General features: G+C 39.4%; 1 protein-coding gene across 26 annotated transcripts in view; it reads left to right on the plus strand.

Moving 5' to 3' along the window:
* The window catches only part of KCNMA1 (potassium calcium-activated channel subfamily M alpha 1), a 505,618-nt gene that overhangs the window by 457,086 nt on the left and 23,502 nt on the right, over window positions 1-25,030 (plus strand). For 14 of the 26 annotated variants that reach the window (XM_056351512.1, XM_056351513.1, XM_056351522.1 and 11 more), the window contains 2 exons: window positions 17,765-17,878; window positions 21,177-21,307. In XM_056351512.1, the coding sequence (XP_056207487.1) occupies window positions 17,765-17,878; window positions 21,177-21,307 (245 nt within the window). Of the gene's footprint in view, window positions 1-3,471; window positions 3,517-17,764; window positions 17,879-21,176; window positions 21,308-25,030 lie in introns of all 26 variants that reach the window. The other 12 variants (XM_056351515.1, XM_056351517.1, XM_056351514.1 and 9 more) reach the window with 1 other exon arrangement.

The raw sequence follows: 25,030 nt of genomic DNA on the forward strand, positions 1-25,030 counted from the left end.
CAGTGACATCAACTTCCGAGATACAAAATGCCGTGATGGTGGCTTTTGGCCCACCTCTTTGCAAAATGACTCGTAAAGCCAGTCAGATGTCTTTTGTGTGGTGAGGGAGGTCCTGTTTTTATCTTGCAGTTCCTCTCATAGATGTTGACTGTTTTCCCAGAAAGGTTTGTGAAGAGGTATGTCTGTGGTGGGGCAAAAAGGTCGCCCTCAAGTGCTGCAGGCTTTTTCTATTGTCCCTTGGTCCTTCCTGATTCTCATTCTGTCCCCTCAAATGCAAAGTGAGTTTATTTTATCAAGAAGTAGTTTGGAGATAAGACTAAAGGATATCAGATCTGTGTTAAGCGTTTGTGCTCCCTAGCCAGAACATTTTTTCAAAACACCCACAAAGGTTGAGTCTGGGATGGGCTGTGCCTTGGCAGTTGCTGGGAGAGCCCCGGTAACAATCCTTTCCTCCTGTCTGTTGACCTTTCTATCCTTTCTTCTTCAAGTAGCATCTATTAGCTCTTCCCATTTAATTTGTCATATTTCCTGCATTTTCTTTCAGAATTTCCATTGTGGGAATTTTACTTGTTGTTTTACCCACCAGATGAACAGGGCTCAACACAAAATGTTTTTCTTTAGTTGTAACTAAAACTGCTATTTGGCTTTCTTCCCGAAAACCAGAAAGACAATTATACTTAACTGTTTAGAGATTTATAAATACTGTACCAGAGTAGCCTCTGGGTAGTAACGTTAGATATCCAACTCAATAATTTTCTTTTACTGGATAGTGATTTAGATCTTATTTTGAGTCCTATATAATAAAAGCAGTACGTTTCATTAAAAAACACTTACTAAACAATAAAGAAAAGTGATCTTATGGCTCCAAGCAGGTCTAAAGTAAAGAAAGGGGGGGCTGTATAGTAACATGTTTTTCCATGGACGTTACAAGACAGATCACAGTACAGCAGGGTAGATGTATTTCAGCATAGTAACAATTGCAGCTGTTTTCTGAATGACTTCAACTTACGAGAATTTTCCCTAGGAACACTATTTCAACATATGAGAGATCCTTTTAGGGCCTTCATTTACAGTTACTGTAATAGATCCTCCAACAAGAAAGAATAAAGAGAAGAAAATAAAGAGGGGATGAACTCCTGGGCAATACATCTCATGCATGATGGCAGGATTCTTCTGGGGAAAATCCTATAAAATCAAGTAAACATACTCAGAATTTTACACGCTGACTTTCAAGTGTAACAGATTGCACAAGCTAAAATAACCTTGTACGAGTTTAGTTTCATTTGATCCAGTTCCTTTAAAAATCACTTGTGGCTTCATCATCATTTTTTGTGGAGCTGGCTTAGATGCCACTTGAAAGGGCAGAAATGGTTAGCCCCGGAGTTCCGTTAGATTTGTTTCATGATCTGTTGATTAATTCTTAAATTTTTTGCAATTTTTGATGGACGTAGGGTAGCAATCTCCTGCAAGAAATTTCCTGTTGAAATGAATTTGAGATCTGTATTCCATTGTGTTTTGGAGGTAATATATTCTTTTTCACCTCTACCAAGCAAGAATTCTTGATTGTTTTATCTCAGAAATGTTAGCAAAAGAGAGAGAACATGGCATTATCAGGATTGGAAAAGAGGGAAAGTTCTTAAAGAAGGGGAAAAAATAAACACTGTCTGAAATGCTTCATTAGTAAAAGTTTTGTGTCACTTTCAGAGATAACTGTATTGTAGCACCATTACAGGCATTCGTTATAAGTTCAAAACAATTCCCGAAGGAGGGGGGTCGGCTGAATGTTGTATCTTTATTTGTCTTATTTTATAATAATAACTTAAAGGTTTTAAGTGAAGAACTCAGAATATAGGGTTGGATAATCATAGACACAGTTACTTTTTAGGCTGCTATGGAATTCAATATTCTGTGGCCACTCCAGTACTATTTCCTATGTTTAACTTGTTATATTACATGAAAATGTAGAAATAAAGTGCCTTACTTTCGAACACAGAAAATCAAACTCTACTTAAGCCAGCTAAATAATTTGAGAGTTTAAGGGGTTACTTAACCTCCTTAGGAAAGCATATAAGTAAATGTAGAATACTAAATGTAGATGTAATAATAAAAATAAATAAATAAGCAGTGCTGGCAAAAAGTGAAAGATCTGGGGTAATTTTTTTAAGTGTGAAAGTGAGCTATGACACTAACTTTAATCTTTTCAGCATTTAGATTCGTGTGTGTCTTTGCAAATCAGTGTAATTTAGGTTACGGAATGCTTGTTATACTTACAGATGGCTCATAATTTCCTAAATCACATAGATATTGTGAAAAATTTTCTCATAGATGATATCCATCCTACCAGTCACATTTGCAAAGATGGCGAGTGTTTTGCGTTGACATTGGGGTTATGGGTTTGTCAGGGTCGATAGTTTAGTGTAGGGGCTACACCTGATTAAGGGTGGTTTTATGCTGTGTGTTTCTGAGTCCTCCTTGTATTTTTGCCAGCATCAGTTGTTGTAAATGACAAAAATAATGCAATTAACAAAATTTTTCTACTTGCTTGGTTATTAACTAATTGAATTTTGAAATGTTTGTTGTAGTTCAGTTTCATCATTATTTTTCTAAACAAAGGCTGACCATCCTAAGTAATGGAGTTAATAACTGAGGAATGACATAAGGGTAGCCTGACTTCCCAGCGCATGTCCCACATCACCATTTGCTCACAAAAAAATCCAATTTTTGAAGATTAGGTCACTGTGATAAATAACTCAGTATTACCTTTTTGCTACATGCACATAATTTCTTATCCTGCTGAACTAGATGGATCAGCTGATAGCTGTTATTTATTTTATGGTAGCACACTGGAGCTCTAGATGGGATTAAGAGCTTGTTGTCATAGTCCTGATATATACAAGAATAAAATATAGCCTTTGCCCTGGCAAGTTTACAATCTGATGCCTTGCTTGTTCCAAAACTTAAGTTATGTGCTCAATGTTATACAGGTTAATAAATCTCTCTGACTTCAATGAAACTATCCACCTGTGTAAAGTTAGATTATGTGCAAGTCTTTGCAAGATTTGAACTTAAATAAACTAAAGAGGCTGGGTGGGAGAGAGGCTGTTGACTTTGTTTCCCGTGCTGTGGAAGCCACCTCGGTTAGGACCCTGCTCGCCTGCCAGCCCACGCCAGAAACCCTCAGCAGAAACCTTCCCACCCAGCACCGGCTGCGATGCTTATATTTTCCTTGCAGCTGGACACTAACGTTAGGGGCTGGAACTTACACACGTGGAAAAGAGCTTCCCGTCTCTCTCAAAGTTTTCCTAGCAAGAGAGAAAAACCATTAAGAAAAGAGGGTTTCAATTCTGTTGCTGCTAAGCTAAAAATGTGTTGGGGAATGGCTGCAGAGACACAGTTTCCCTGTACTTGAGAAGTGCTGTAGGGTCTGGCTCCAGCACCTTTGAGCTCTCATCCTCTTTCTCTGCTTTCCAGATACCTTCTGCTTCAGCCAGAGAAAGATAAAACCCAGCCGAGGAGGTAGATAGTACAGTACATCAAGCACGTGATTTCACACTTAAACTATAAATATATTTAACCATCCCAAGACTGTGATAAATTCTTGGTGACTCTATTTTATTATTATTTGCCGTTCAACATCTTGAAAGCAAACCCCCTATTATGAAGGTGTACTATTTTGTGCATTTCTGATGCTGAGGAATAAAAAAAAAACCACGCTGTTTTTATGAGCATTAATTATACACCAGGCAAGGAAGCAATTGCCTCTATGTTATGAAATATTAAATCAAAATGCTTCCTGTTCCCAGATGTCCCAGAGATAAATACAGCAGTATTTTGAAGCCCCACTTGGAGCTGTTTTGCCTGCAAATTTATAGTTTTGTCTCCATTTTCAGAAAACCCTGTTTTATGTGAAGTATAGCACTCTTGGTAGTTTTTAAGGAGCAAACTCCTCTGGAGTTGCCTATGTAGGCAACAACTCTTATGTAGATTGCTCACAAGGGATCTGAAGTTGAAAGGCTCCTTTAAGATGACAAATGGGTTGAAAGTGTTATTGTCTTTGATTGCATGCCTTACATCATCTGTATGTAGGAATAAGAGTGCTATACTTTATCTTTAGCCATTTTATAAATATTTAAGTCCTTATAGTTGCCTAAAGATATTAAAGCATATTTTACAGTAGTTGGAATATAAATATTATATATAGCACAAGATACCAAAGTAGTTTAATGAATTCATAATTTTCTGTTCACTTTTATTGGAATGTGTTTTATGTTCCAAAACTTCCATTTAAAGAATAAGAGACCGTTCTGCTCACTGACAAGATGTGAGCCAATAGTGGATGTTATCAAGGTTGCTTTAAATGATGATAGGGGGCTTCAATTAGCAAGAAGAAAGGGAACATGGGTATTAGAATGTACCGTACCAACCTCTGTGTTTTAACTTTAAAAAAAAAAAACAACATTTTGAAGAAATTTTGGGTTTTTAAGTCTTTAAAAAAATGTAAGGTGGTTTGCTTCTCTGTATTTTTTAAAAAGGTCTTAATTGCAGAAGGCAATGCATATCTAGATCCAGTTATACAGGAGTAAATTTCTTAAAATTTGACTTTTAGTTTCTAAAATAACCAACCATAAAATCTTGTGGCATTAAATGCATAAAAGGTCTGTATTTCATGGCCTCTTGTCTAGAAAGGTGTGTTGACGTTGCAATTGCGAATCTTTCAAATTCCCATCAAATAAAAAAAACAATTCTTTTTAATATTTCACAGGTTTGCTATTTCCCAGTTGGAGTCCATGCTGGGTAATGCTTGCTAATTACCCACAACAAAAGTAGACACACAATGCTGGTAAATTACCTGACCCTTTGCATTTTAATGAGACAACAAGGATTTCATGAAGTGATGTTATTTCAGTGGTTAATGGTGTCAGCAATGTTGTAATTGTAGGCTGAGGCACATTAGCTGCACAACCACATGTAGGAAGGGTTTCTCCCGACAGGCCCTTTGGAGAATAGAACGGGGTATTATCATTAAGCCTATGTCATTTGCATGCTGCTAATCACTTACTTTATTATCTTGTGTATCCATTGTCTTTCTTTAATTGCTCTTTAAATGAAAATTAAAAATAGTTCCAATGCCCACGATACTTGTGATAGCATCTTGATTATGAAGATAACTTCAAGAAAATGGAACATATAGATAATATATTACAGGATTACAAGATAGTTTGAAAGTTATATACCATAGCAGGCAGCCTCATGAGCATAATTCTGGTATCTTTCTTTGCTTCAGTACGTATTGTTTGTTTAATAAATGGTTATTTATATGCATAAAGGTGGGTGGTTTTTTTAAAGGACGTACATGAATTCAGAGATCAACGTCACTGGTTTTGCTTTAGTCTGCAAGAGATTCAAAGCATCAATATCCAGCATTTTCCATCAGTCTGATAACGTTACAGTAGGAAGCTAGGGTTTAGGTCTTTGTGCTTTCCAGTTAAATCCTAGTTTGTAGGTTTCCACTGTAGAAGAGCACGGTTGTAACACCTGCTAGTGAGCTGCACAAATTCGACAGCTTTAGGGTAAAAATTACAAAATACTTGGCATTCTTCTGTCAAGGCAGACCTGTTGATTTTTATGTTTGACATGGTTAAATTTGAGGCATCTCAGACTTTGTGTAGTAGACACTCTCTAAAAACTTGGTAGCTTCTGGTTATCAGGAACCTTCCAACCTTTCAGCATGTGCAGAGGTGGATATGCAGGCTGAGCAGAGGCATGGTCTTCAGCTGAGAATCTATACCGCTGTGCAACCAACGATGCATTTTTGCAACTTTTCTTTTTGATGTCTGAGCAAACCAAACCTGAAAAAGTAAATCTATGAATTTTGCAAATGCTACAGTAAGAATTTTTATTGAAGGAAATGGGGTAAACTTTGTTCTTGACTAGTCATTGTGATTTATCTTCATTCAACGCACCCTAATAAGATTATGGGTGCCTGGAATTTTCATATTGATTTATCTGGATACAAGATTAAGGTGATATAAAGTTTCTGTAATGTCATAGGTATACCTGATCTTTGGAAAACTTTCCTTGGAGCTTTAAGTAGATCCTATGAAAGTATAGTTGAAATTGGACCTTTCGTATTGACTTGAGGTTTGGTTGCTGGTTTAAATTTCGTATTCAGCTTTAAATGTCAAGTACTCTTAATACTAATACAGGAGCATGATTACTGGTTAGTATTGAGAGGCAAAGTATCCCTACAGCCTAACAGGACATATATTTTCTGGAAGGTTGACTCGATGGGATTTTTGCTTAAATGTATAGGCAGGATTATAATGTGATTGGATGTTGTCGTAGGATTTCCCATTTCTGCTGAGTTTATGTCAGTCTGCTTGTGTTGTGACTTAGAAATGAGTCTCCAAGTGAGGGCAAAGGTAGCCAGACATTTCTTAAATCATTTATCTGGACAAAAAAAGAAAGAGAGATTTCACTGAAATCAGGCAGTGTTGTATGGGGGCTGAGGAAACAAAATGTTTGTAGAGCTGTTTCTTGTTTGTTTGAGGACAGATGGGTTGGAGTAGTAACACTATGGTTACAGGAGGTGTTCTTAAGGACCAATGTTCCATTAGTCATAAGTGTGAGCTTGCTCAGAACCAGTTTATGCTGTAACCAAGATTAAATTCAGAAAGGCTACTTGAACTATCTTGTTATCATATTAATCTGTGTATTTTAGAAGCTATATCTATTGTAAATCCTCAGTAATTGTGAATTGTTCCCATTGTAATTTTTCATGTATGAAGAAGAGGTCTTCCTAGAACAGTAGCTTAAAACTTTTCAGAAGTAAATTCAACTATATTAAAAAATCCCTGTTCAATTATCTAATCCACCCTGTCTTGAAATCAGTGTTTGACAAGCTGATTAAAGTAATGTTTTGATGAACTCCTTCCTGTAGGGCAAATATCAAAAAGATTTTTCCATATAACTCCAGTTTAGCAACGTTGCTATTTCCAGTTTAGTAAATGCGCCTAAGCAAACAGATCAATCTCAGATACTCTGTTATGTCGTAGTGGATTTCATTGGCTGCCCCTTGCTACCACATCTTCTTTCGAGTTCATAAAAAGGGGGTTTTGTCATAAAATCTTGGGACAAGGTTCCTTGAAGTACGCCATTCATAGAGTTTTGAAAAAAAAGTGTAATAAAACAGTATGAGTCATTCTGTCATGATGACGAGTTACTTTTCTTTCGATGATTAATATTCAATAAGAGGGGAAAAATGGTAAGCCAAAATAGGGCAAACTTAGCGATGGAAAGTTTGTCTTTTCTTAAAAGCAGGCAGTACCTCACTGGTTTTGTATATACTTGTCCTGGTTGGGTGTTTTTGATACATTTGAACAAACTTTCTGATTATTTGCACTGGTGACTATGCTTTGGATATTCTTCCCCCTAGAACGGCCATCAGAGGCATAAGTTGCTTTCTGGCTTCTTGATTCTGGATCCTGTACTGATTGAAACAGAGATTCTCAAACTTCACAGATCGGGTACTACAAGTGGTATCGCTGCAGTTCTTCACCTTAGATATTATTAGCAGTTAATATATTGCTACTGGTACATCATTCAAGAATGCATAATTAGAGAGCTACTTCAGATTCATCCTGATTCCTTAACTGTGTAAATTCTACTTAGTGTGTGGGGTTTTTTAATGTGGAAAAATAGTAGAAAGAAAAGGAAATCTTCATTGTCTGTGTATTTGCAGTCAGAGTCAAGAGAAACTGCAATAAATTAGACAATTTTATTATGTGGTAGACATATTAAAACTGGACTAGATGTATATAATGTATATGCATATACACACACACATATATATACACACATATATAAGGCATAATGTATATGTGACATATAAACCCGGGATAATACGCCAAACAGAACAGAGTATAAGGCTGGTTTGATGTGTTAGCCACTCCTGTGAACTACAGTATGAAAGAGTTGACATCTTTTTTAATGGAAGTACTTTCTGGATGTACTTATCTTTCATGTAACTTTGTTGCACATGACAGGGATGGGTTTTATACTGACCAGTAATACCAGTAATTCTGAAATGTAATTGTGCTGATGTGACAATGCGCATGTTTTGAAAATATACCCCAAGCCCTAGGATGGCGTTTCCTTACGCCTGTTTCAAATTGGGCATCATACATTATTGGCAAGGTTCAGATTAAACTGCAACAGAGGTGTTGTCAGCTACCTTTTTGGATCAGGAGAGTTTTGTTTGAAGTGGTATACAGATACTCCTTAGGCAGTTATCATTCCCCACAGTGGTAACTGCCCCTGAGTGCATGTGATTTATTGTGCTTTCTGTGGAGGAGCTGGTTGAGTTAGCACTGTGTAGACTGGCATAGCTCAAAGCGACTTGGCACCCATTTTCACACATGCTATCTACTGAGATGTCTGCAACAGGCTTGCTACTCTGAGGTTGTGTGTGTTACAGAAGGCAGTATTCAAGTGACAAAGAGCATGACTGATTTTTTTTTTTTTCCCCCTGTTTCTGGTTCTGGTAAAAAATTTTGGCTTGCAGAGGACCTTTGTAGTAGTATGCTGAAAGCATTAACACCAGAAGAAAATTCTCCATTAAACCTCTCTTTAAAAAGTATATTCACACGTGAACACAAAATCCATGTTCCTTTACTCTGAGCATTTAATCGAGCCCTGAAGTTTATAAATTACAAATTTAATCTTAGGGAATCACCTGTGTACTGTCACTTGACTATGTTCTTTTATGACGACCTGTCCACTAAAGAGTTGTGATGGGATTTGGTGAAATCTGGCAGGATGGGACATGGGCACGATATGCTTTCCAGTTGGCAGGCTTTGCCAGGAGTCGCCTTTTTTTACAATGCAGAGTAAGGTGGGAGAGGAGTTTTTGGACACTTGCAAATAGATTAGGTGGCAGGGAGCATGCAGGAGGCCGATGGCGCATACCTGCCAGATAAATTAGAGGTGGTCTTGATCTGAATCCAACCTGTCTCAGAGCTTGGCTTTTGGAATCCAGTTCAGATTTCTTTGACAAAATGTGGTCTCAGCCTTCACAGTTAAACCTTTGATCCCAAGACAGCCTCAAATGTGGGATTTTAGTTTTGACCCAGCCTATAGAGAACTTAACGACATTTTACTGTAGGTTTCCAGCTCAGTTCCAGCTCGGATAATTTACAAGTCTGCTGGCACTATTTAGCCCACACAGACCATGAAGTTGACTGTAAGTAAGTCCAAGCTGATGGAAAAACAATATTGCTGGAACAGAGTGACATATGTTGATTATCACAAAATGTCTGTTAAAGCATTTTGTATGGATCCATTTCCTCACTGTATACACCTGAAATTTTTGTAGAAGTTACAAAGTAATTGTACTTAAAGCCGTGGAATCATCTGCTAAAGAAATTGTTGGAATACATATTGCAAAAAATGACTGCTGTGGTTATTACTGCTGCTGCTCAGGGGAGCTATTCAGATGCCTCATTTATTGGAGCTTAATAGATTAAAAGTCTAAATTGAGTCTCATGATATAAACCTAATCAAATTCTAATCTGCATAATTTTCCCATAAGCAGCAATGGGAAATTTGTTTAATTTATGTTTCAGCAGTTGCCAATCATGTGTTGGACAACATTGTTACTTTTATTTCTCAAAATGTTTTTACTGATTGCTTGCTATGACATCTGCTTTGCTCTTCCTTTTTCACTAAGGAAAAATTTACTTTATTTGATATAATGTAGATATAATGACATAATGTAGAGTCTCGCCTAACATGACGATATATCATTTTTAACAGTGAGCTTTCCATTTCATTTGTAGTTATTGAATACTTGTCTCCGATCTAGGTAATAGCTTAATTTATTGGATAAGTTTTATTGGGCATATTTACTTATTTTTGCCTGAGATCTAAATATTCAAGGTTGATTAACGATTAAACTGAAAAGAATTTGGCATCATTTTATAGTAAATTCTTTTAGCTGCAAACCTGGGCTACGCTTAGATGCTACCAACTTTTTGCCCTAGAAGTACCTAGGGTAGAAAAATATTAAATGGTAAATGGAGAGTAGGGACAATTCAGAAATAAAGTTTGCGATGGAAGTGGCTAAAACCCACAAGAATTACAATTTCTGATGTTATTCTGAATTTAAGTGTATTCCATAATAATTGCTGAATGAACACGTTACAATTTCTTCTCTCTCATTCCAAGTATTTGTATAGTTCTAGCGGTTCTTTCTGGGAAAAAAAAAAAAACAAAAAAACAAAAAAACCAAAACCCAAAAACAAACCCACAAAACAAACAAACAAAAAAAACCCCAACCGAACAAGAAAAATCAAAGGGGGAAAAAAAGTCTTTGGTAAGTAGCCAACCGGCTCTCTAGCTCCTGGGCAATAATATTAGGAGCAGAGGGGCTATACCTAGAGGGGCAATCCACCAGAAAGTATGAACAGTCACTTGCCACCTCTAGAAAAACAACATGGGAGAGGTAAATTCTTTCCCAACAGGAGCAGGCTTTGGAAAAGCAGGTTCCTGACAAGAAAGTAAGGGGATGGGGGTGGAAGCAGATGGGAAACCAGTGATGGCATTATAATTACAACAAAGCAAGACAAGAATTTAACAAATCTAAAGCACATGGTATATTGGAAGCAGTTAAAATATTCTCGGAGTGGTTTGTAAAAACATAGCATAAAACCAACGTGAAGACATCCCAAGCAATAAATTAAGTGCGAAGCAGTTTAGAAACTGTTGTCCTCTGCATTCTGGAAGTCCTTTGTATTTTACTGTGTGTTGTCCTGGATGTTTTCAATTAGAGAATTACCCATCCGTTCCTCTGTTTCTGGAGATGGCTTAGGAAAGAGATGCTTAGGCAGTTACAAGATGGTGCTAAATATCAGGCAATAAACTGCTGGTGGCCTGTCCCTTCTTCTTGCACTATGGAGAACCTGCAGAGTGTCACAGTTTAATATTTAATTGTTTAAATGTTTGTGCCCAGAGCATCTCTGAAGATGCTGCAACCTCTGAGAGAGCTGGGAGCTTAGGCAGTCACATCTGCTCTTCCACATTCCTTTTCCAGGGCTTTAGCGATAATCTCCAAGAGATTAGTAGATCTTCAGGCACAAATTACAGTAAAAGTCAGAACTGAAACCAGAATTTGGGATTTCCAGGTTCTGAGGCCAGGGTAAGACTCTCAGTCTCTAGACCACATGGGACATTGATGCTGGAATTGTTTCTAAATTGAATGGCTGTAACAGATTCCCATGAATGTCAGCAGCTCTTTAGCCGCATGACTGCTGCTGAACTTTCCAGGTATACCCAAGTGGCTGTACTTCGGAGAATAACAGGTATATTCTATCATTCAATTGAATTCACTGGAATATTAATGGATGTTGTCAGCAAACAGTAGCAAAGGGATGTAGCTGTGAGGTCCTTTCGTAAGAGAATTATTTCTTTTCGGCTGGCTCTGCTTAATGAAAATCTTTGTCCCGTATTCCTGCGTGGTAACTTGTCGGGGGTGTCTTTGGCAGTTCACCACCTGTGCGATATTCATACAGGCTCAAAATACCATTGTTGTTTCCTGCTTCTTGGATGACTCAGAGCTAGTTAATAGCGTATATGCTTTTAAAAATGAGTTTCTGAGGACTTCCGTGCGTATGTTACCCAGTTGAATCCTATGGCACCTTTCCCTAGAATAGCATTATTTAAAGGGCACTATCAATTTACATGTCGCTTTAATGACAAGGCCACAACCTTTAGGTCTGCCAAGTGGATTTTCAGTTGGGGAGCTGCATTCTGCCTGCGTAGAGTGCCGGTTCAGTATAACGTACCTCTTTGAAAGGGAAGGGAGGCAAAGAGGAAAGTGGCGAGGGGAAAGGGGAAGAGGATCATAAAGGATCCATTAGGATCCTTTAGAACAGAAGATATTATATAAATGTGACATAAAAATCTGCAATGAGAATATGCCTGTCTGGGTAAAGCCAGAGGAACAGCAGCAGTGCACATCCGAGAGCCAGATTCGTTTCCACATTAAAACCCCAGTAAGCCTTTACTGGCCCCCCAGCAAACTAAAAGGATATATTTACTGCTCTGTAGAGCAAACCTTCCCAAAATTCATGGAACATTACTCAGTCAAGTGGACCGCACAGGAGCAAAAATTGGTGGTTTATGGCCAACGCAATCAGCAGAGCACTCGGCCATCGGGCCAGTTGCTCCAAACCGTGCACAAGCAGGGCAAACCACAATTATTGCTGGTGCTTTCAGTGGGCAGAAGGCATGTTAAGCCGTGCCAACTTTCCTTAATTTTGAACGTCATCACGGTGCTGCCATATCTCCCAGAATACCTGCGTGTTACTGCTGAGCCCCAGGCGATGCCCCGCTGGGTTCCTGGGGGAACCATGGGCCAGCCTGGCTGCGGGGCACAGCTCTCGCAGAAGCCCAGCACTGCTCATCACTTCATCGGTCGTGTTCCATAAGAGACAAGGAGGGCTTATAGCCAGCTGGCCCTGCTGAGCTCTGAGCACCTGGACCCCCAGAAACCCTTGGGAAAAAGAGCTTGCCTTCTTGTGGGAAGGAGCCTTCCCCAAGGTTCTCCTTCCACAAAGATGAGAAAACCTTAAAGAGTTAGAGTCTTGCAATTGTTTGGTTGTTTCGCCGCCTCCTGTGAACAGTAGTGCCCCAAAGGGAGATGGGGAATATTTCTTTGTGCAGAATCAAGACGTGGAATCCAGCTGCTTTTGCAGAGAACTGCAGGAGACTCAAACTCCTTTAGAGCTGAGTTAGGGGGTGGGAGTCCCCACCTCTCAAAAAGGGAGGCTGCTGATGGCAGGGTGACTCCGGACTGCCAGTCCTCACTGATTTTGAGCACGTCAGGAGTCCAGAGCTTGAGTTCCTCTCAGAGGTGTGGTATATTTAATCCACTGTTTGGCAGCATCTTGTTTCGGAGAGGGATAGGGGATTGCTACCTCCTGTTGAAGTACAAGCCATTTCCTCAGTTTGATGTGGGAGACCTTGCTCTTTACAACTACAAGAAGGGAGAAGGTTGCAGCGAGGTGGGTGTTTGTCTCTTCTCCCAAGCAGCAAGCGATAGGACAAGAGAAACGGCCTCATGTTGTGCTACGGGATGTTTAGGTTGGATATGAGGAAAAATCTCTTCACGGAAAGGGTGGTTAAGCATCGGAACAGGCTGCTTAGGGAGGTGGTGGAATCACCGTCCCTGGAGGTGTTTAAAAGCCGTGTAGATGTGGCAGTTAGGGCCATAGTTTAATGGCGACCTTGGCAGTGCTGGGTTAACAGTTGGACTTGATGTTCTTAAAGGTCCAGCCTAAATTATTTTACGATACGTGTTGTGGTGGTGACGGCTGTAGCCAGTGGTGGTGGGTTGACCTGGCTGGCAACTAAACCCCTACCCAGCCTCTTGCTCACTTTCCCCACAGTGGAATGAGGGAGAGAAGCAGAAGGCTGAGCGTGATAAAAACCCTCATGGACTGAGGGACAGTTTAATAAGTGAAAAGAAAAAACAAACCAAACCACAAAAAAGTAAAACGCAAGTGATGCCAAGGGGCTCGCTCACCCCGCCAGCAGTTGGCTGTGGGATCCAGTGGTTGCAGGACGTGGCACAGCTGTGCTGCACCTTACCTCCTCACTGCTGGCCAAGGGAATTCCCTTCTCCAGAAGCCCCCCGCTGTCCCTGGATTTCCTTCTTCAGGGACTGTGCTCAGCCTCGCACGGGCTATGGGAATTTGGCGAGGTTGATCCTGTTAAGCAATTGGAGCCACAGCTCCCTCAGTTGTTTGTTGAACAAGGAGACACTGTGGTTATAAGATCACAACTATCAGCCCTGTTCTACGATTTTTATGAGCGTTAATGGAACAAGGTTTGGGGACTGAAGGAGAAAATGGAATATGAAAAGGGAAATGAAAAGAGGCTGTGAGGAAAGCATGTCATTTCTAAATGAATGCTCTGTGCAGAGGAATTGAATCTTTTCACAGCTGAAAATGGATCTTAAATCTGATGCCTTAGCTTGTTTCAGCTTCTGTAATGAAATAGAGTTTCCCTAATACCCTGTGACCTGAATTTCTCCCTGCTTTATGGGTGCTATTCCTTGACGTACAAACCTGTATTTTCTCAAGTCAGCATTTGATGATGGATGTCAAAATACAGGTCATGTATTATGCATATAGCATTACCGATTTAAGGTGTTTACTTGTCAGGTTGAAGAAATTCAGAAATGTCACATTCACTGAATCTGCACAGCTGTCACTTGTAGTTTTTCATGCCTTTAAATGAAAGTTCTGATAAAGCAGGTTAGTTTTTCTGCACTTTTTTTTTTTTTTTTTTTTTTTTAATCTCTTCTGGAGGAAAAAAAATAGAGAGCCCATGTACAGAATTTACACTGTGACTTGGGGGCAGGAATGTGGCCTGAAGGTTTACGATGCCTTGTGACTCCACACACAGGGACACAAAATTCCCAAGTACTCCAATTTTTGTTTTCCTGAAAATATTCAAAGATGTTTACATTTTTTAAAAGTGGATTTGTAGAACTGTCTGAATGAAGTACAGGCAAGGAAATTAAATTAAAATAGCAGATCTCACTCACATCTTCCAAGAACATAGGGCGAAAAATATTAAGGCATGAGTCTTATTTTTCATTCAAGGAGAAAACAAAATCCCTTTAACATGCTTCCTGCATTTCAGACTGAATGCACTGTGTGCGCAGTGTGCAATTACAGAGCTCCTGACAGTCTGTGTCTGAAAGAAATGCCACATTTGCTTCAATCTTCTAACACCATCCTAGGAAGACAAATATTTGAAGGGTTAGAGAGGGTGGCTACAAACAGCCTTTGATGGAGAGTGTGTGTGTGTGTGCGTGCCTCTGTGTGTGCGCACGTTGCAGCAGGGCGAGGTCAGGAAGGACTTGCACGTTCAGACATGGTTATGCCAACTCTCTTCAGTTTGCTTTTAGCTGGTAGGGAAATACAGGTGTGCTCTGGCCATCTGAAGAACATGATTCACTAAACGATGTTTTAAGGAGTCTATCCTGAGATAAGGAGAGAAAAGCCTTCAGAAAAAAGAGAGAAGCAGGACCTCTAGGGATGCTCCCAGCAGCACAACCCCTAGGGTGCATGGGCACAAGATTAGTGTTCTCTGCTCTCACATAAGTGAGTGTAAAAAGTCTTGCTGTTGCCATTTTGGCTTGGAATTCTTGCAGAGGGGCTGCCACTTTAACTGCCCAAGGAGTCTACAGCTACTTGAGCTTTTTTTTCATGTGCTGTGGCAAAAGCCTTGCCTTTCCTGTAGCATATGAGGACGCAAAACTCTGGAGCCCGCTGCAGGAGGAGGTGTCACGCTGATACCCACCTGCCCTCGGACAGCATTCCCTCCCTTTGGAGTCCTGCTTTCATTTTTCCCGCTGTTGTGAGAGTGGCAAGGTTACCTCTAACTCATGGTGTGGTGCCTGAAGGAACTCCGTTACAACTCGCTCGTGAGTCTGAGAAATCCTAGGCTGTGCCAGGCAGAAGTAAGCATTCGGAGAGCCAGTATGGCCGTCAGCCACAGTGCCGCACGCACGGGAACATCTGCAAACCAACACCAGTTGGGAATGCAACTTGCTGTCACCGTGCGCTCTTACTGAATTCGTTTCAGCACAAGTAGTGTTAAATGACTGACTGTTAACATCAGCAGCATTTCAAATTGTCCCTGGGAAATCTGCGTTCTAAAGGTTTTGCATGCACTGGTAATATTAAATAGAATTGCTTTGCTGGCGCAGGTTTGCCTATGGCGATGTTTTTGTCTTGCAAGCCTGCTGAAGATAACCCGACTGCTTCTCTCCCAAGGAATTTTCTTGCAGACTTTTCACTCCCTTTTTACTTATCCTGTCCTTATAATCCTCATGTTGTGTCTAGCTTGCATGCGATAGTCAGAAGGAAATTCATACTGGTACCTTCTAAGTAACTCTCCTCAGTGATTTTAGTCTTACTGCCTATATATTCTGTACATGATATAGATGAGACACGGAGAAATTAACTGAATATCAAATCAAAATTTAAATCCCATTCAATCAAGAATTCCAGATCTAGTGGTTCTTATAGTTTGTCTTGTTTAGGGACAGTTTGAGAGCGATGGTAATTGTCACTGGAAGAGAACCACAAATCCTTCAGACAATATCAAACCGGCACCACATGTGAAGAACTGCAGTTTAGAGATTTCTTGGTTTTTAAATTAGTTGCCAAACTGAAGAAAGGTAAAGTGCATAATGTAACAGTCTTCTAAATTCAATAGCAGACGAATGTATCAATGAATTTAATGCAGTGAAACAGTTTCCACAGTACAAGAAGATAACACAGTTGCGTCAGGAATTAATTTGGCTGTGATTCATTTAGAATTGGTAAAGGGACTATTCAAACCTCTTTCAGACTAGTGATGTCAGAGGATCAAAAGTCAGTCCCTAGTTGAAGAACTTGGGCATAATGTGGCAAGAAACCCAGAATGCTTTCTTAGAAATGTGTGTTTTAAAGTGAGCTTGGCTAAATTCTATTCCTAGCAGACAAATATTTGCTTAGAAGTGTTGCCTTGATGTTGGTCTACATGAAACCCTAATGTCAAACTCTGGCTTCACTGTCATTTCTGCAGCAATGAGTTTAAAAGAACATTCCCGTGATTTCCGCAGCTGTAATGGACAAGGGAGATGGAACGTGTTACTCTCAGCTGTGAATTTTCAGCCCAACTGTTGCATGGGCTTTTGTATAACTGCCTGTTTTTCAGTGCTTACAATCCAACTCCAAAAGGCTTTGCCTGGGTATTTTTTATATCAAAAAAAAAAATATTAAAAATTAAAAATGCTCAGTGTCAAGAGCTTCGTTTCAAACTGTGTAGATAATCAGGCTGAAAACACAAATTTCTTCCGAGGTGAACCTTGCTGCTCTCCAGATCTGTTTTTGCTTTGAGTGCCTGCCAATGTTTCCTCTCCCACCTATGTTTCCTTTACATCCCCAAAAGTAAAAAACTTTCTGGTTTCTTTTCAAGCTTTCCTCTTATGCACCATTTGAAAACCTGTGTCTTTTTCCTTCCATCCTATCTTTTTCTTCTTCCCTATTAGAATGGGCCCTTCCATCCCAGTATTCCTATAACTGTAATCCTCCTAAAAATGCATATTATGAAAGGTGCACCCGAAAAGAAAAAAAACACCTACAATTGTGTGGGTTGTATTGCTCCTATATAACAGTTAGAAAATTTTAAATCCTGCATGTTGATCAAACCTGAAGCTTGCTAATGGAAGCAGTTTATTTCTTCTCGTTGTACTACTGTTTACAAACAATACTCTTTAAAATGTTAATTGAGGTTTGAGGAAAGGTGTTTGTTTCAGGATTTTTTGAAATACTAATAGGACAAAAGTAAACCTCTCTAACACTGAAGCCTTGAATTTTTTTATAGATATTTAAATAAGCATTGTTCTTTCCATTTTGCGTGTTTTGATGCAAAGGCTACCTAGGATAACAACATAAATTTCAGTTTCTCCGTTAGCTACCAAATCTCTTACAGTAGAAATGACCCCCATGTCTGTGAAGGATTATGTTACTAAGAAATAATTGTTGAAATTTAAGTAACTTTTTTTTTTTTTAAATGACAACTTTTTTACCATACTTTTTGGGAAAAAATAGAAAAATAGAGATGGGGAATTCCCTGTTGGTGGGGATTTGTTTAAATTATGTTTGTCCTGTATAAACTTTTTTTTTTTTTTTCCTTCTTCTTTTAGGCTTTACACCACCCGGGATGGATAGGTCCTCTCCAGACAACAGTCCAGTCCATGGCCTGTTACGTCAACCCTCCATTACAACAGGAGCCAACATCCCCATTATAACAGAGCTAGGTAAGGAAAGCTGGCATTCATCCTTCCATGCACGTTCCCCTATCCTTTCCCTACTTCCCTTGTTACGCAGTCTCAGGAACATTAACTAAACTGTATCTTATGCTGCTATGTTTTCTCTTCTGATAACTGTTTTGAATTACTCTCGCTAAAGAAAGATTAGTAACAGTTGTTTCACTTTATACGAATAACTGAAATATATTTCTCTCTTCCCTTTGGGTTTTCTCCATTTTCTTAAATAAACACTCTATCAGACAAGATGCTTTTTACATAGTGTAACAAATAAGCAGGGGTCTTTGGGCTAAGGTTAGAAAAGAAAAAACCCCTACGCAGTAAGTATGAGCAGACATTTCCTGTGCATTTAATCAATAGTAAGAGGCCATTTGTTTATTTCTTCATGGTCCAGAACTGTTTAATCATGTGTAACCAAACTCTGTATAATAGTATGAGACATTTTACTCCTGAGAATACAATGATGGTAGGTAACCAGGCTCTGATTTCCACTCTAGCTGTGGGTATTTATGTTGTCAAGTGGTGTGATGTGAAGTGCAGAAGCTGTTCTGTTTTTTTCATGGCAAATACAAACTTGATTTGTGGTCCTTTGTCCTTTTATTTTCTTTTTCAGTTTTATTTTTTAGAGCCTTACCTGTCTTTTTCCCTTACTTTATTCTCTTTCTGTACTTTCTTTTCCCCCTAAATACTTTACTTATTAGCTAAGCCTGGCAAACTTCTGCCTTTGGTTTCAATCAGTCAGGAAAAAAACAGTGGAACCCACATTCTAATGATAACTGAACTGGGTAAGAAGTGCCTTTTTCCTTCACATCACTGTCTTATTTTCTGTTGTTGTTCTTACTGTCATCAGCTTTTTCTTTATTTATCTGGCTGTATCAGAGGGGCTACCCTCATGGCACTGCTTTGAATGTGTTTTATTTGTGGTTCTGGTTGAAATTGACTGTCTTGTTCTGGCCTTTCTTAATGATTTTTTTTTATATATATATATTTTATTTTTTTTCCCCCCACGCAGCATCAGTAAACCTTTGATCACACTCGTCTGACCTGCCGGCTGTTTTCATAGCACCTTCTCACCAACTCATTTTCTTTGGCCTGGGTCCCCACCTCTCGGGCCCTCCCTCCCCCACCCCCAATTTTTCTCTCCTTTTCTCTCTTTATTTCTCTTTTTTTCTCGTTAATTCAGCCTCTTGTCAACTTGGTGGACATGCCTTAGCAGTTCTCACAGGAAGTCCAAGAAGAAGTAAAAAAATACCAGGGAAAATAAATAAATAAAAAAACCAACCAAAACCCCAGCATCATATTTTCCCTTAAGCTATTTGTTTATATTGGGGAGTAGGCCTTTTTCTCAGAAGCTCGGCTTTTGAAGCTGTAAAAAAGCAGCCAAGCTTCTGTGTTGCCTCTTCTCAGTAAAGAGAGCTCTTGCCAGCTCTGGTGAGCGGTGGCTGATGAGCATGTCCCACGGTGCAGCACCAGGCGTTCCATCCCCCTCACCTACTTCCCTTCCCTAGGACCCTAGCCTGCAACCTTGCATCAGGAAGATAAAGACATTGAGGCTAAAACCACCCTTGCAGAATTCACGTTAGGTCTGTAGCACCTTGGAAACCGATGCTGTGTGTGGCTGATGTCAGTCAGGCATGAGTCTGCCAGATGCGGATGGAAAAAGACCGCTACATTCAGTAGTGCCTACTCTCAATTTCCAAATCAAAGTGAGGCACAAACTCTTTGAAAAGTCCATTTTGCAATGAGACATCAGGCTTTCAATTGCTGTTTGGCTCAAGAACCTGGAGAATAAGTTGGTAGCGATTGTACAAAGGCAGGCGCATTGTGGGTATCGGTGTTTTTCAGGATGAAATTCTTCCACCTCCCCAGGCGGAACTCTTCTCTCTCTACCGTGCTGAGGTGTCGCGTTGTTGTGATTGTGTCAGGGAGTGGGAAGGCAGGAATTTTCAATCCTACTTCAGCTCAGGTCCTGACTGAATGATCATGGCCAAGGACTGGCTCAACAGGGCTGTAAATGGAGGATAACGATTCTCATCTTTTTTAGACAGCTGTTGTGAAGCTTTATCTATAGTTATTCACGGTCTGTAATTTAAGCGTGGCAAGCACAGTAGTGCATACAGGTTGGAAAAGGAGTGGGTGGAAAATGGGACTATATAGGAAGGAAGATCAGAATAGCAGGCAGAAGAATTTCTAACCTAAGAAGTCCAGAGCCGAAAGCGTATCAGGTTAACAGCAGCTCTCACGTCGTTTTCAAAGCTGGCTGGGCTAGCTCAGGAGATGTGTTCACATGGGGAATAGGGTTGTGTGCAGTTTCAAACGCTGAAAAAGTTTTTAATTTCCCTTCCTTGCATGGGAACTGAAATTAATTTGTCATTTAGAAAGTTAAAGGGTATTTTGATGGCATAGCTAAGCGGTCTGTGCTTTCATGCCTGTGGAGGACTAATATGGAAATGAAATATTTCATGAAATGTGATCCACTTGATACGCTGATCTCAAGGAAACAAATATTTTTAGTGGAATGAGGTGGAGGCAGAGAGCTTAACGGTGACAATGAAATGCCAGAGAAAGTCTAAATGACAAATATTACTTTATTTGGGCTTTTTCTTTAAAACAGCCTGATATAGATTCTTTTTCACAGTGGCTAATACAGAATTTGTGGCCGAGGAAGTGAAGTTATGGAGACAAATATTTGAACAAAAGGCAGTGCTGCAAGAGAATAGCTGGAGTATTGCTCATTCATTCAGATAGATGCATGTTAAAGGGACAGTTTATCCTCTTTTAAGCCGTAAGTGCATTAACACCACTCCAGTAAGAATCACAGCAGCACATCTAACAGATGCCTGTGGGCTATATCAGAGTTTTATGGACAGCCTTTGTTTTGCAACGGGGTTCTGACTTGGTATCTTGTGATAACATTTCACTGTACGTGCATACAGCCGTAGCCACTGTACCCGACCAACATCGAGATTGTCTTGATATATACAAGAGCATCATGTATCTCATTCTGAGCGCAGGCAGCGGGTGCCACAAAGCTTCTTTCATGGCAAAGGGATAGTCACCTCTCCAGAATGAGTCTCACCTCTTATGAGCAAGATAATGACCGACAGATTTTTAAATGCACATTTTCACATCCATCTTGATTTCATTTTCAGTGACGTCAAAGACACAAGTCTGTGTTTCCAGACATATGCTGTTTCTTTTTCTTTCTGACTGTGTAATGTGTAAGGTCACATGCTGGTGACCCAGAAACACCTTATGATTTTATTATTATTATTATTATTGTTTTCAGTAAATGATTCAAATGTTCAGTTCTTGGACCAAGACGATGATGACGATCCAGACACAGAACTGTATCTCACGCAGCCCTTTGCCTGTGGAACCGCGTTTGCTGTCAGTGTGCTGGACTCTCTCATGAGCGCAGTAAGCAAACAAAACCTTTTTCATTCCCTTCCATTGAACTTACTGTGAAAGAGTATGAAAGTGTGGTCCCTTTTCCACAGGTAGTCAGGAGAAGATGCTTTTCTCTTAGATGTCAGGAGAATTTCAGAGCCTAAACAAGGTTATTTTTTAGTTGGTCACAGAGTCCTTAAAAGAACAGAGATATCTAGGACGGACACGAGTCCACAGTTTTAAAAGCAATGAGTTGCATGTCAGGCATTAAGGATAACATTTTCCAAAACCTGTTGTATCTCCCTCCTGAAACCTAGACCCGAATTCAGTGTGTTGGTCCCTACGCTCACCGTTCGTGTCAGACAGCATCAATCGTGTTTTAAGCTTTTAATTTCCTGTAGCCATGAACAGTGCTCTGAGTATGAGCGCTGGGGGACACAGCTAGAACGATATGAAAGCCATTGCACGCATCACGTGAACTCTACTTGTGTGAAGAGAGGTCATCATCTCTTTTTCACATGAGTTGTCTTGTGAGTCAAAACATAAGTGCATGCCAGAAACTACAGATGGTGGCCTTTGGTTATGTCTACATTAGGGTTTTTAGTTTGCAGCCATAGTACAGTGTTACAACAGACGCCTTGGTCGTAGTCCTTGTCATCTCCCCTTGCTTCATATCGGCTAGGTTTTCAGACCAGTCTTGCTCTGTATGAACTGTACTTCTTTAGGAGGGACCTTAAGCTCTGCTAAATGTCGCAAGGACATAGTCGTATTAAAATCTGAGCGTAGGCTTTCTGAGCTCCCTTCAGAATAAAGTTCTATAGTGCTGGGAATCATCTTATAAACCCCATGTAAGACTAGAAACGACTGAACAGGCTTCCTTAAAGGAGCCGAGTCTGACCTTCACCTAAACTTACAACGAAGCTTTTTGCTTTTAAGAAAAAAATCACAGTGATCTTTATTATTTAATATTTTATTCATATTTCTTGTTTATGTATGTGTATTACATATTTTTATTCCCTGCTATATTCCTCATATGTTCCATCCACAGATGAATAATATCAGTCTACGCTGATAAAATGTTATTCTAATGCAGCCTAGGAGTTTGCAATAAACTCAGAAAATACTTCCGGGCCATATTTTGCAGGTGTGACAAATTCAGAAAGCCTAAGCAAGCACACTTCAACTCTGTACCTTCTCTAATTAAAATCTCAATGTATAAAATATTTAGCATTTTCACATTACAAATGGGAGTAATTTAACACAAAGGTGCCAAATTGTTGTACTGAGAGCTGTTTATCTACTCACATTATTGTCTAAATCGATGTCCCTGAATGAATCCTTCGGTAGGGTGCTTCCAGGATCTTGGAGAAAGTAGCGTTAATTCTTCTGGTGGCCACTGGCATCACCACAAAAAGCAAGCCAAGCGTTGTGGGCACCACTTTGCTTGTGCAAAGGTGTATTGCGTAAATAGTAGTGAGGCAATAAGAAGTATGCAGAACATGACAGTTCAGAAATTTTTACTTGGAACTCATCATATAATCCTCACAATAATTGTAGTTATTGCTAGTTTTTATTAACTTTTAGGTTTGACAACATGCCCCTCTGTTTCTGCAGTCCCTTTCTTCAACTGGGTCTTTTTTTTTTTTTTTTTTTCCCCAAACATTTTCACATCTAAGCGGTCACATTACATGTCAGGGACAGCGCAGCCTGAAGCCCGAGGGGTAAATGTGATAACAAGAGCAGAAAATCCTAAATTAAAAAAAAAGTACTAATCAAGAAGACAAGCCAAGGATTCAGTCAGTTAGTGTTGTTCACCATCCTGTCCTTGCTTTCACCACTTTCCTGATTGGTGGCAGCATTATTTTGTCTTTTATTCCTCAAAGGCCTAGTAAAGAGTTGGAAAAGTACCATTCTTTCTGACCCTTCAGAAAGTGTAAGATGTGTGAGATGTTTTTCCTTTACTATCCCTATTCTCATGGGAAGCATGTATTCTCCTTTCACTTCTTTTCCAAGGAAAAGAGCATTTCTCACACAAACTAATCTACTCGCACTATATTATCTTTTTTCTTTTTTTTTTTTTCATAGAGTACACTTGTTTTAAAGGATCAACTTCTATTTATTCTGCCTAACTTCCAGCCATTACTGACCAACCAAACCCAAAATCCTAACTAAATTGTGAGATCGGCAATCGTGATTCCATCCTTTTAATTGCGCAGGAATTCTGCAAGAAGGAAGTAATTCACACTGTGCCAGCCTGTGCCAGCTCACTTTGAGACAGAGATATAGTTCATTATATGATCCACTTAATGATTCAGCGGGTTTTTTATTGGTTAATTTTTATAGAAAAAAATACAGCTTATGATCTCTGTTGATATATTTGGAATGCAAATTCCTTATATGGTCTGCAATACAAACATATAATGCATGAACTGCTCCATTAAGGATGAATGTCTTCTCGCAGTAGCGAGGTTTTGTAGTAAAGCAGATGTAAGAAGGATTACAAAGTAGAATAATACCCATGCATACAGTATTCTTTCTGACCCACAAGTAATTTGAAACATACATATGGACATATTTATATAGAAAAAGAGGTGCAAAATATGTTTTAAATAATTTGCTCAAATATTTAGTTATTGAATAATAATAATTCAGCAGAATTAATCCGTGTTAAATTACTATTTTCTTTTATATATTTTTAATTATATGGAAGTAGCGGACTAAACCCTACTCCCGAATCACAGATTACAAATGCATTCTCACTTTCTGATTCAAATCTGAGTGCCGAAGATCATTATGTCCTACTAGTTTAGCGTTATTTCCTATACAGTGCCAGTATCGGATCACTGAAATTTGAAATCATCTGATATTTTTTTATGTCAAGGATAAAAGACTTAATGAAGTTTACTTTTCAAAATGCTGTCTATGGGCTATCTACACACGGTTTGGCCTCTGCAGCAGAGGCAGTATATTCCACAATAATATATATATAGTGTATAGTATATAATATATATATATTAATATATATATAATATATAATAATTTGCAGGTCATTGCTGAGAAGGCAGCGATAAGCTCAGCACCTGCATTGCCTGGTTGATGAGCTGGTAACTGTGGGCTCTCCAGGCTTCAGTGAAAATGCTTGTGAAGACTGTAGGCATCGTTCGTGTCTTAAGTGTGGCAGTGGCTACCGTTACATTGCACCAGCTAATCATTATTGTGTCTTTGAAGAGGCATCTACTGCCATCAAAGACTTGAATATATTTTAATATTTGTTTTGTCATAACATATGCATAGCCAGGGAAAGAATATATGTAGTCTGTCGTTTCAAGGTGGTGGTGCTCCTGAAAGGCAAAGCACGTTCTCATCACCACATTGAATGTGAGTGGAAAAACACCAAATTGGAAGCCTCTTTTAGGCGATGTGGATGTTTTGTTAAAAGATTATCTGCACCTGTAAAAAAGTTACGTGGCATAAGATAGCTTAAGAGAAGCAAATTTTTGAGGAGAAGAATTTTTTTCCTTTTCTGGGTCTTGATGGGATAGGTATTCCAGTAAATTCTGTACGTGCGAGGAAACTACTTTTATCAACAAAAATTGTTTACCTTCAAAGGTTTGAATAGTTGGCCTGAGAGTCAAAGCTTTCTGTTATTCCTTTTGGCACTGAAGCTATGAGAACCCTGAAGTTCTGTCAGGTTGGCATCCCTCCCATACATACCACTGACAACAGACTTGATAAACTGTCGGAGTGGTGCCG

Source organism: Falco biarmicus, chromosome 9 (genome assembly GCF_023638135.1).
Source record: "Falco biarmicus isolate bFalBia1 chromosome 9, bFalBia1.pri, whole genome shotgun sequence".
Lineage (NCBI taxonomy): Eukaryota > Metazoa > Chordata > Aves > Falconiformes > Falconidae > Falco > Falco biarmicus.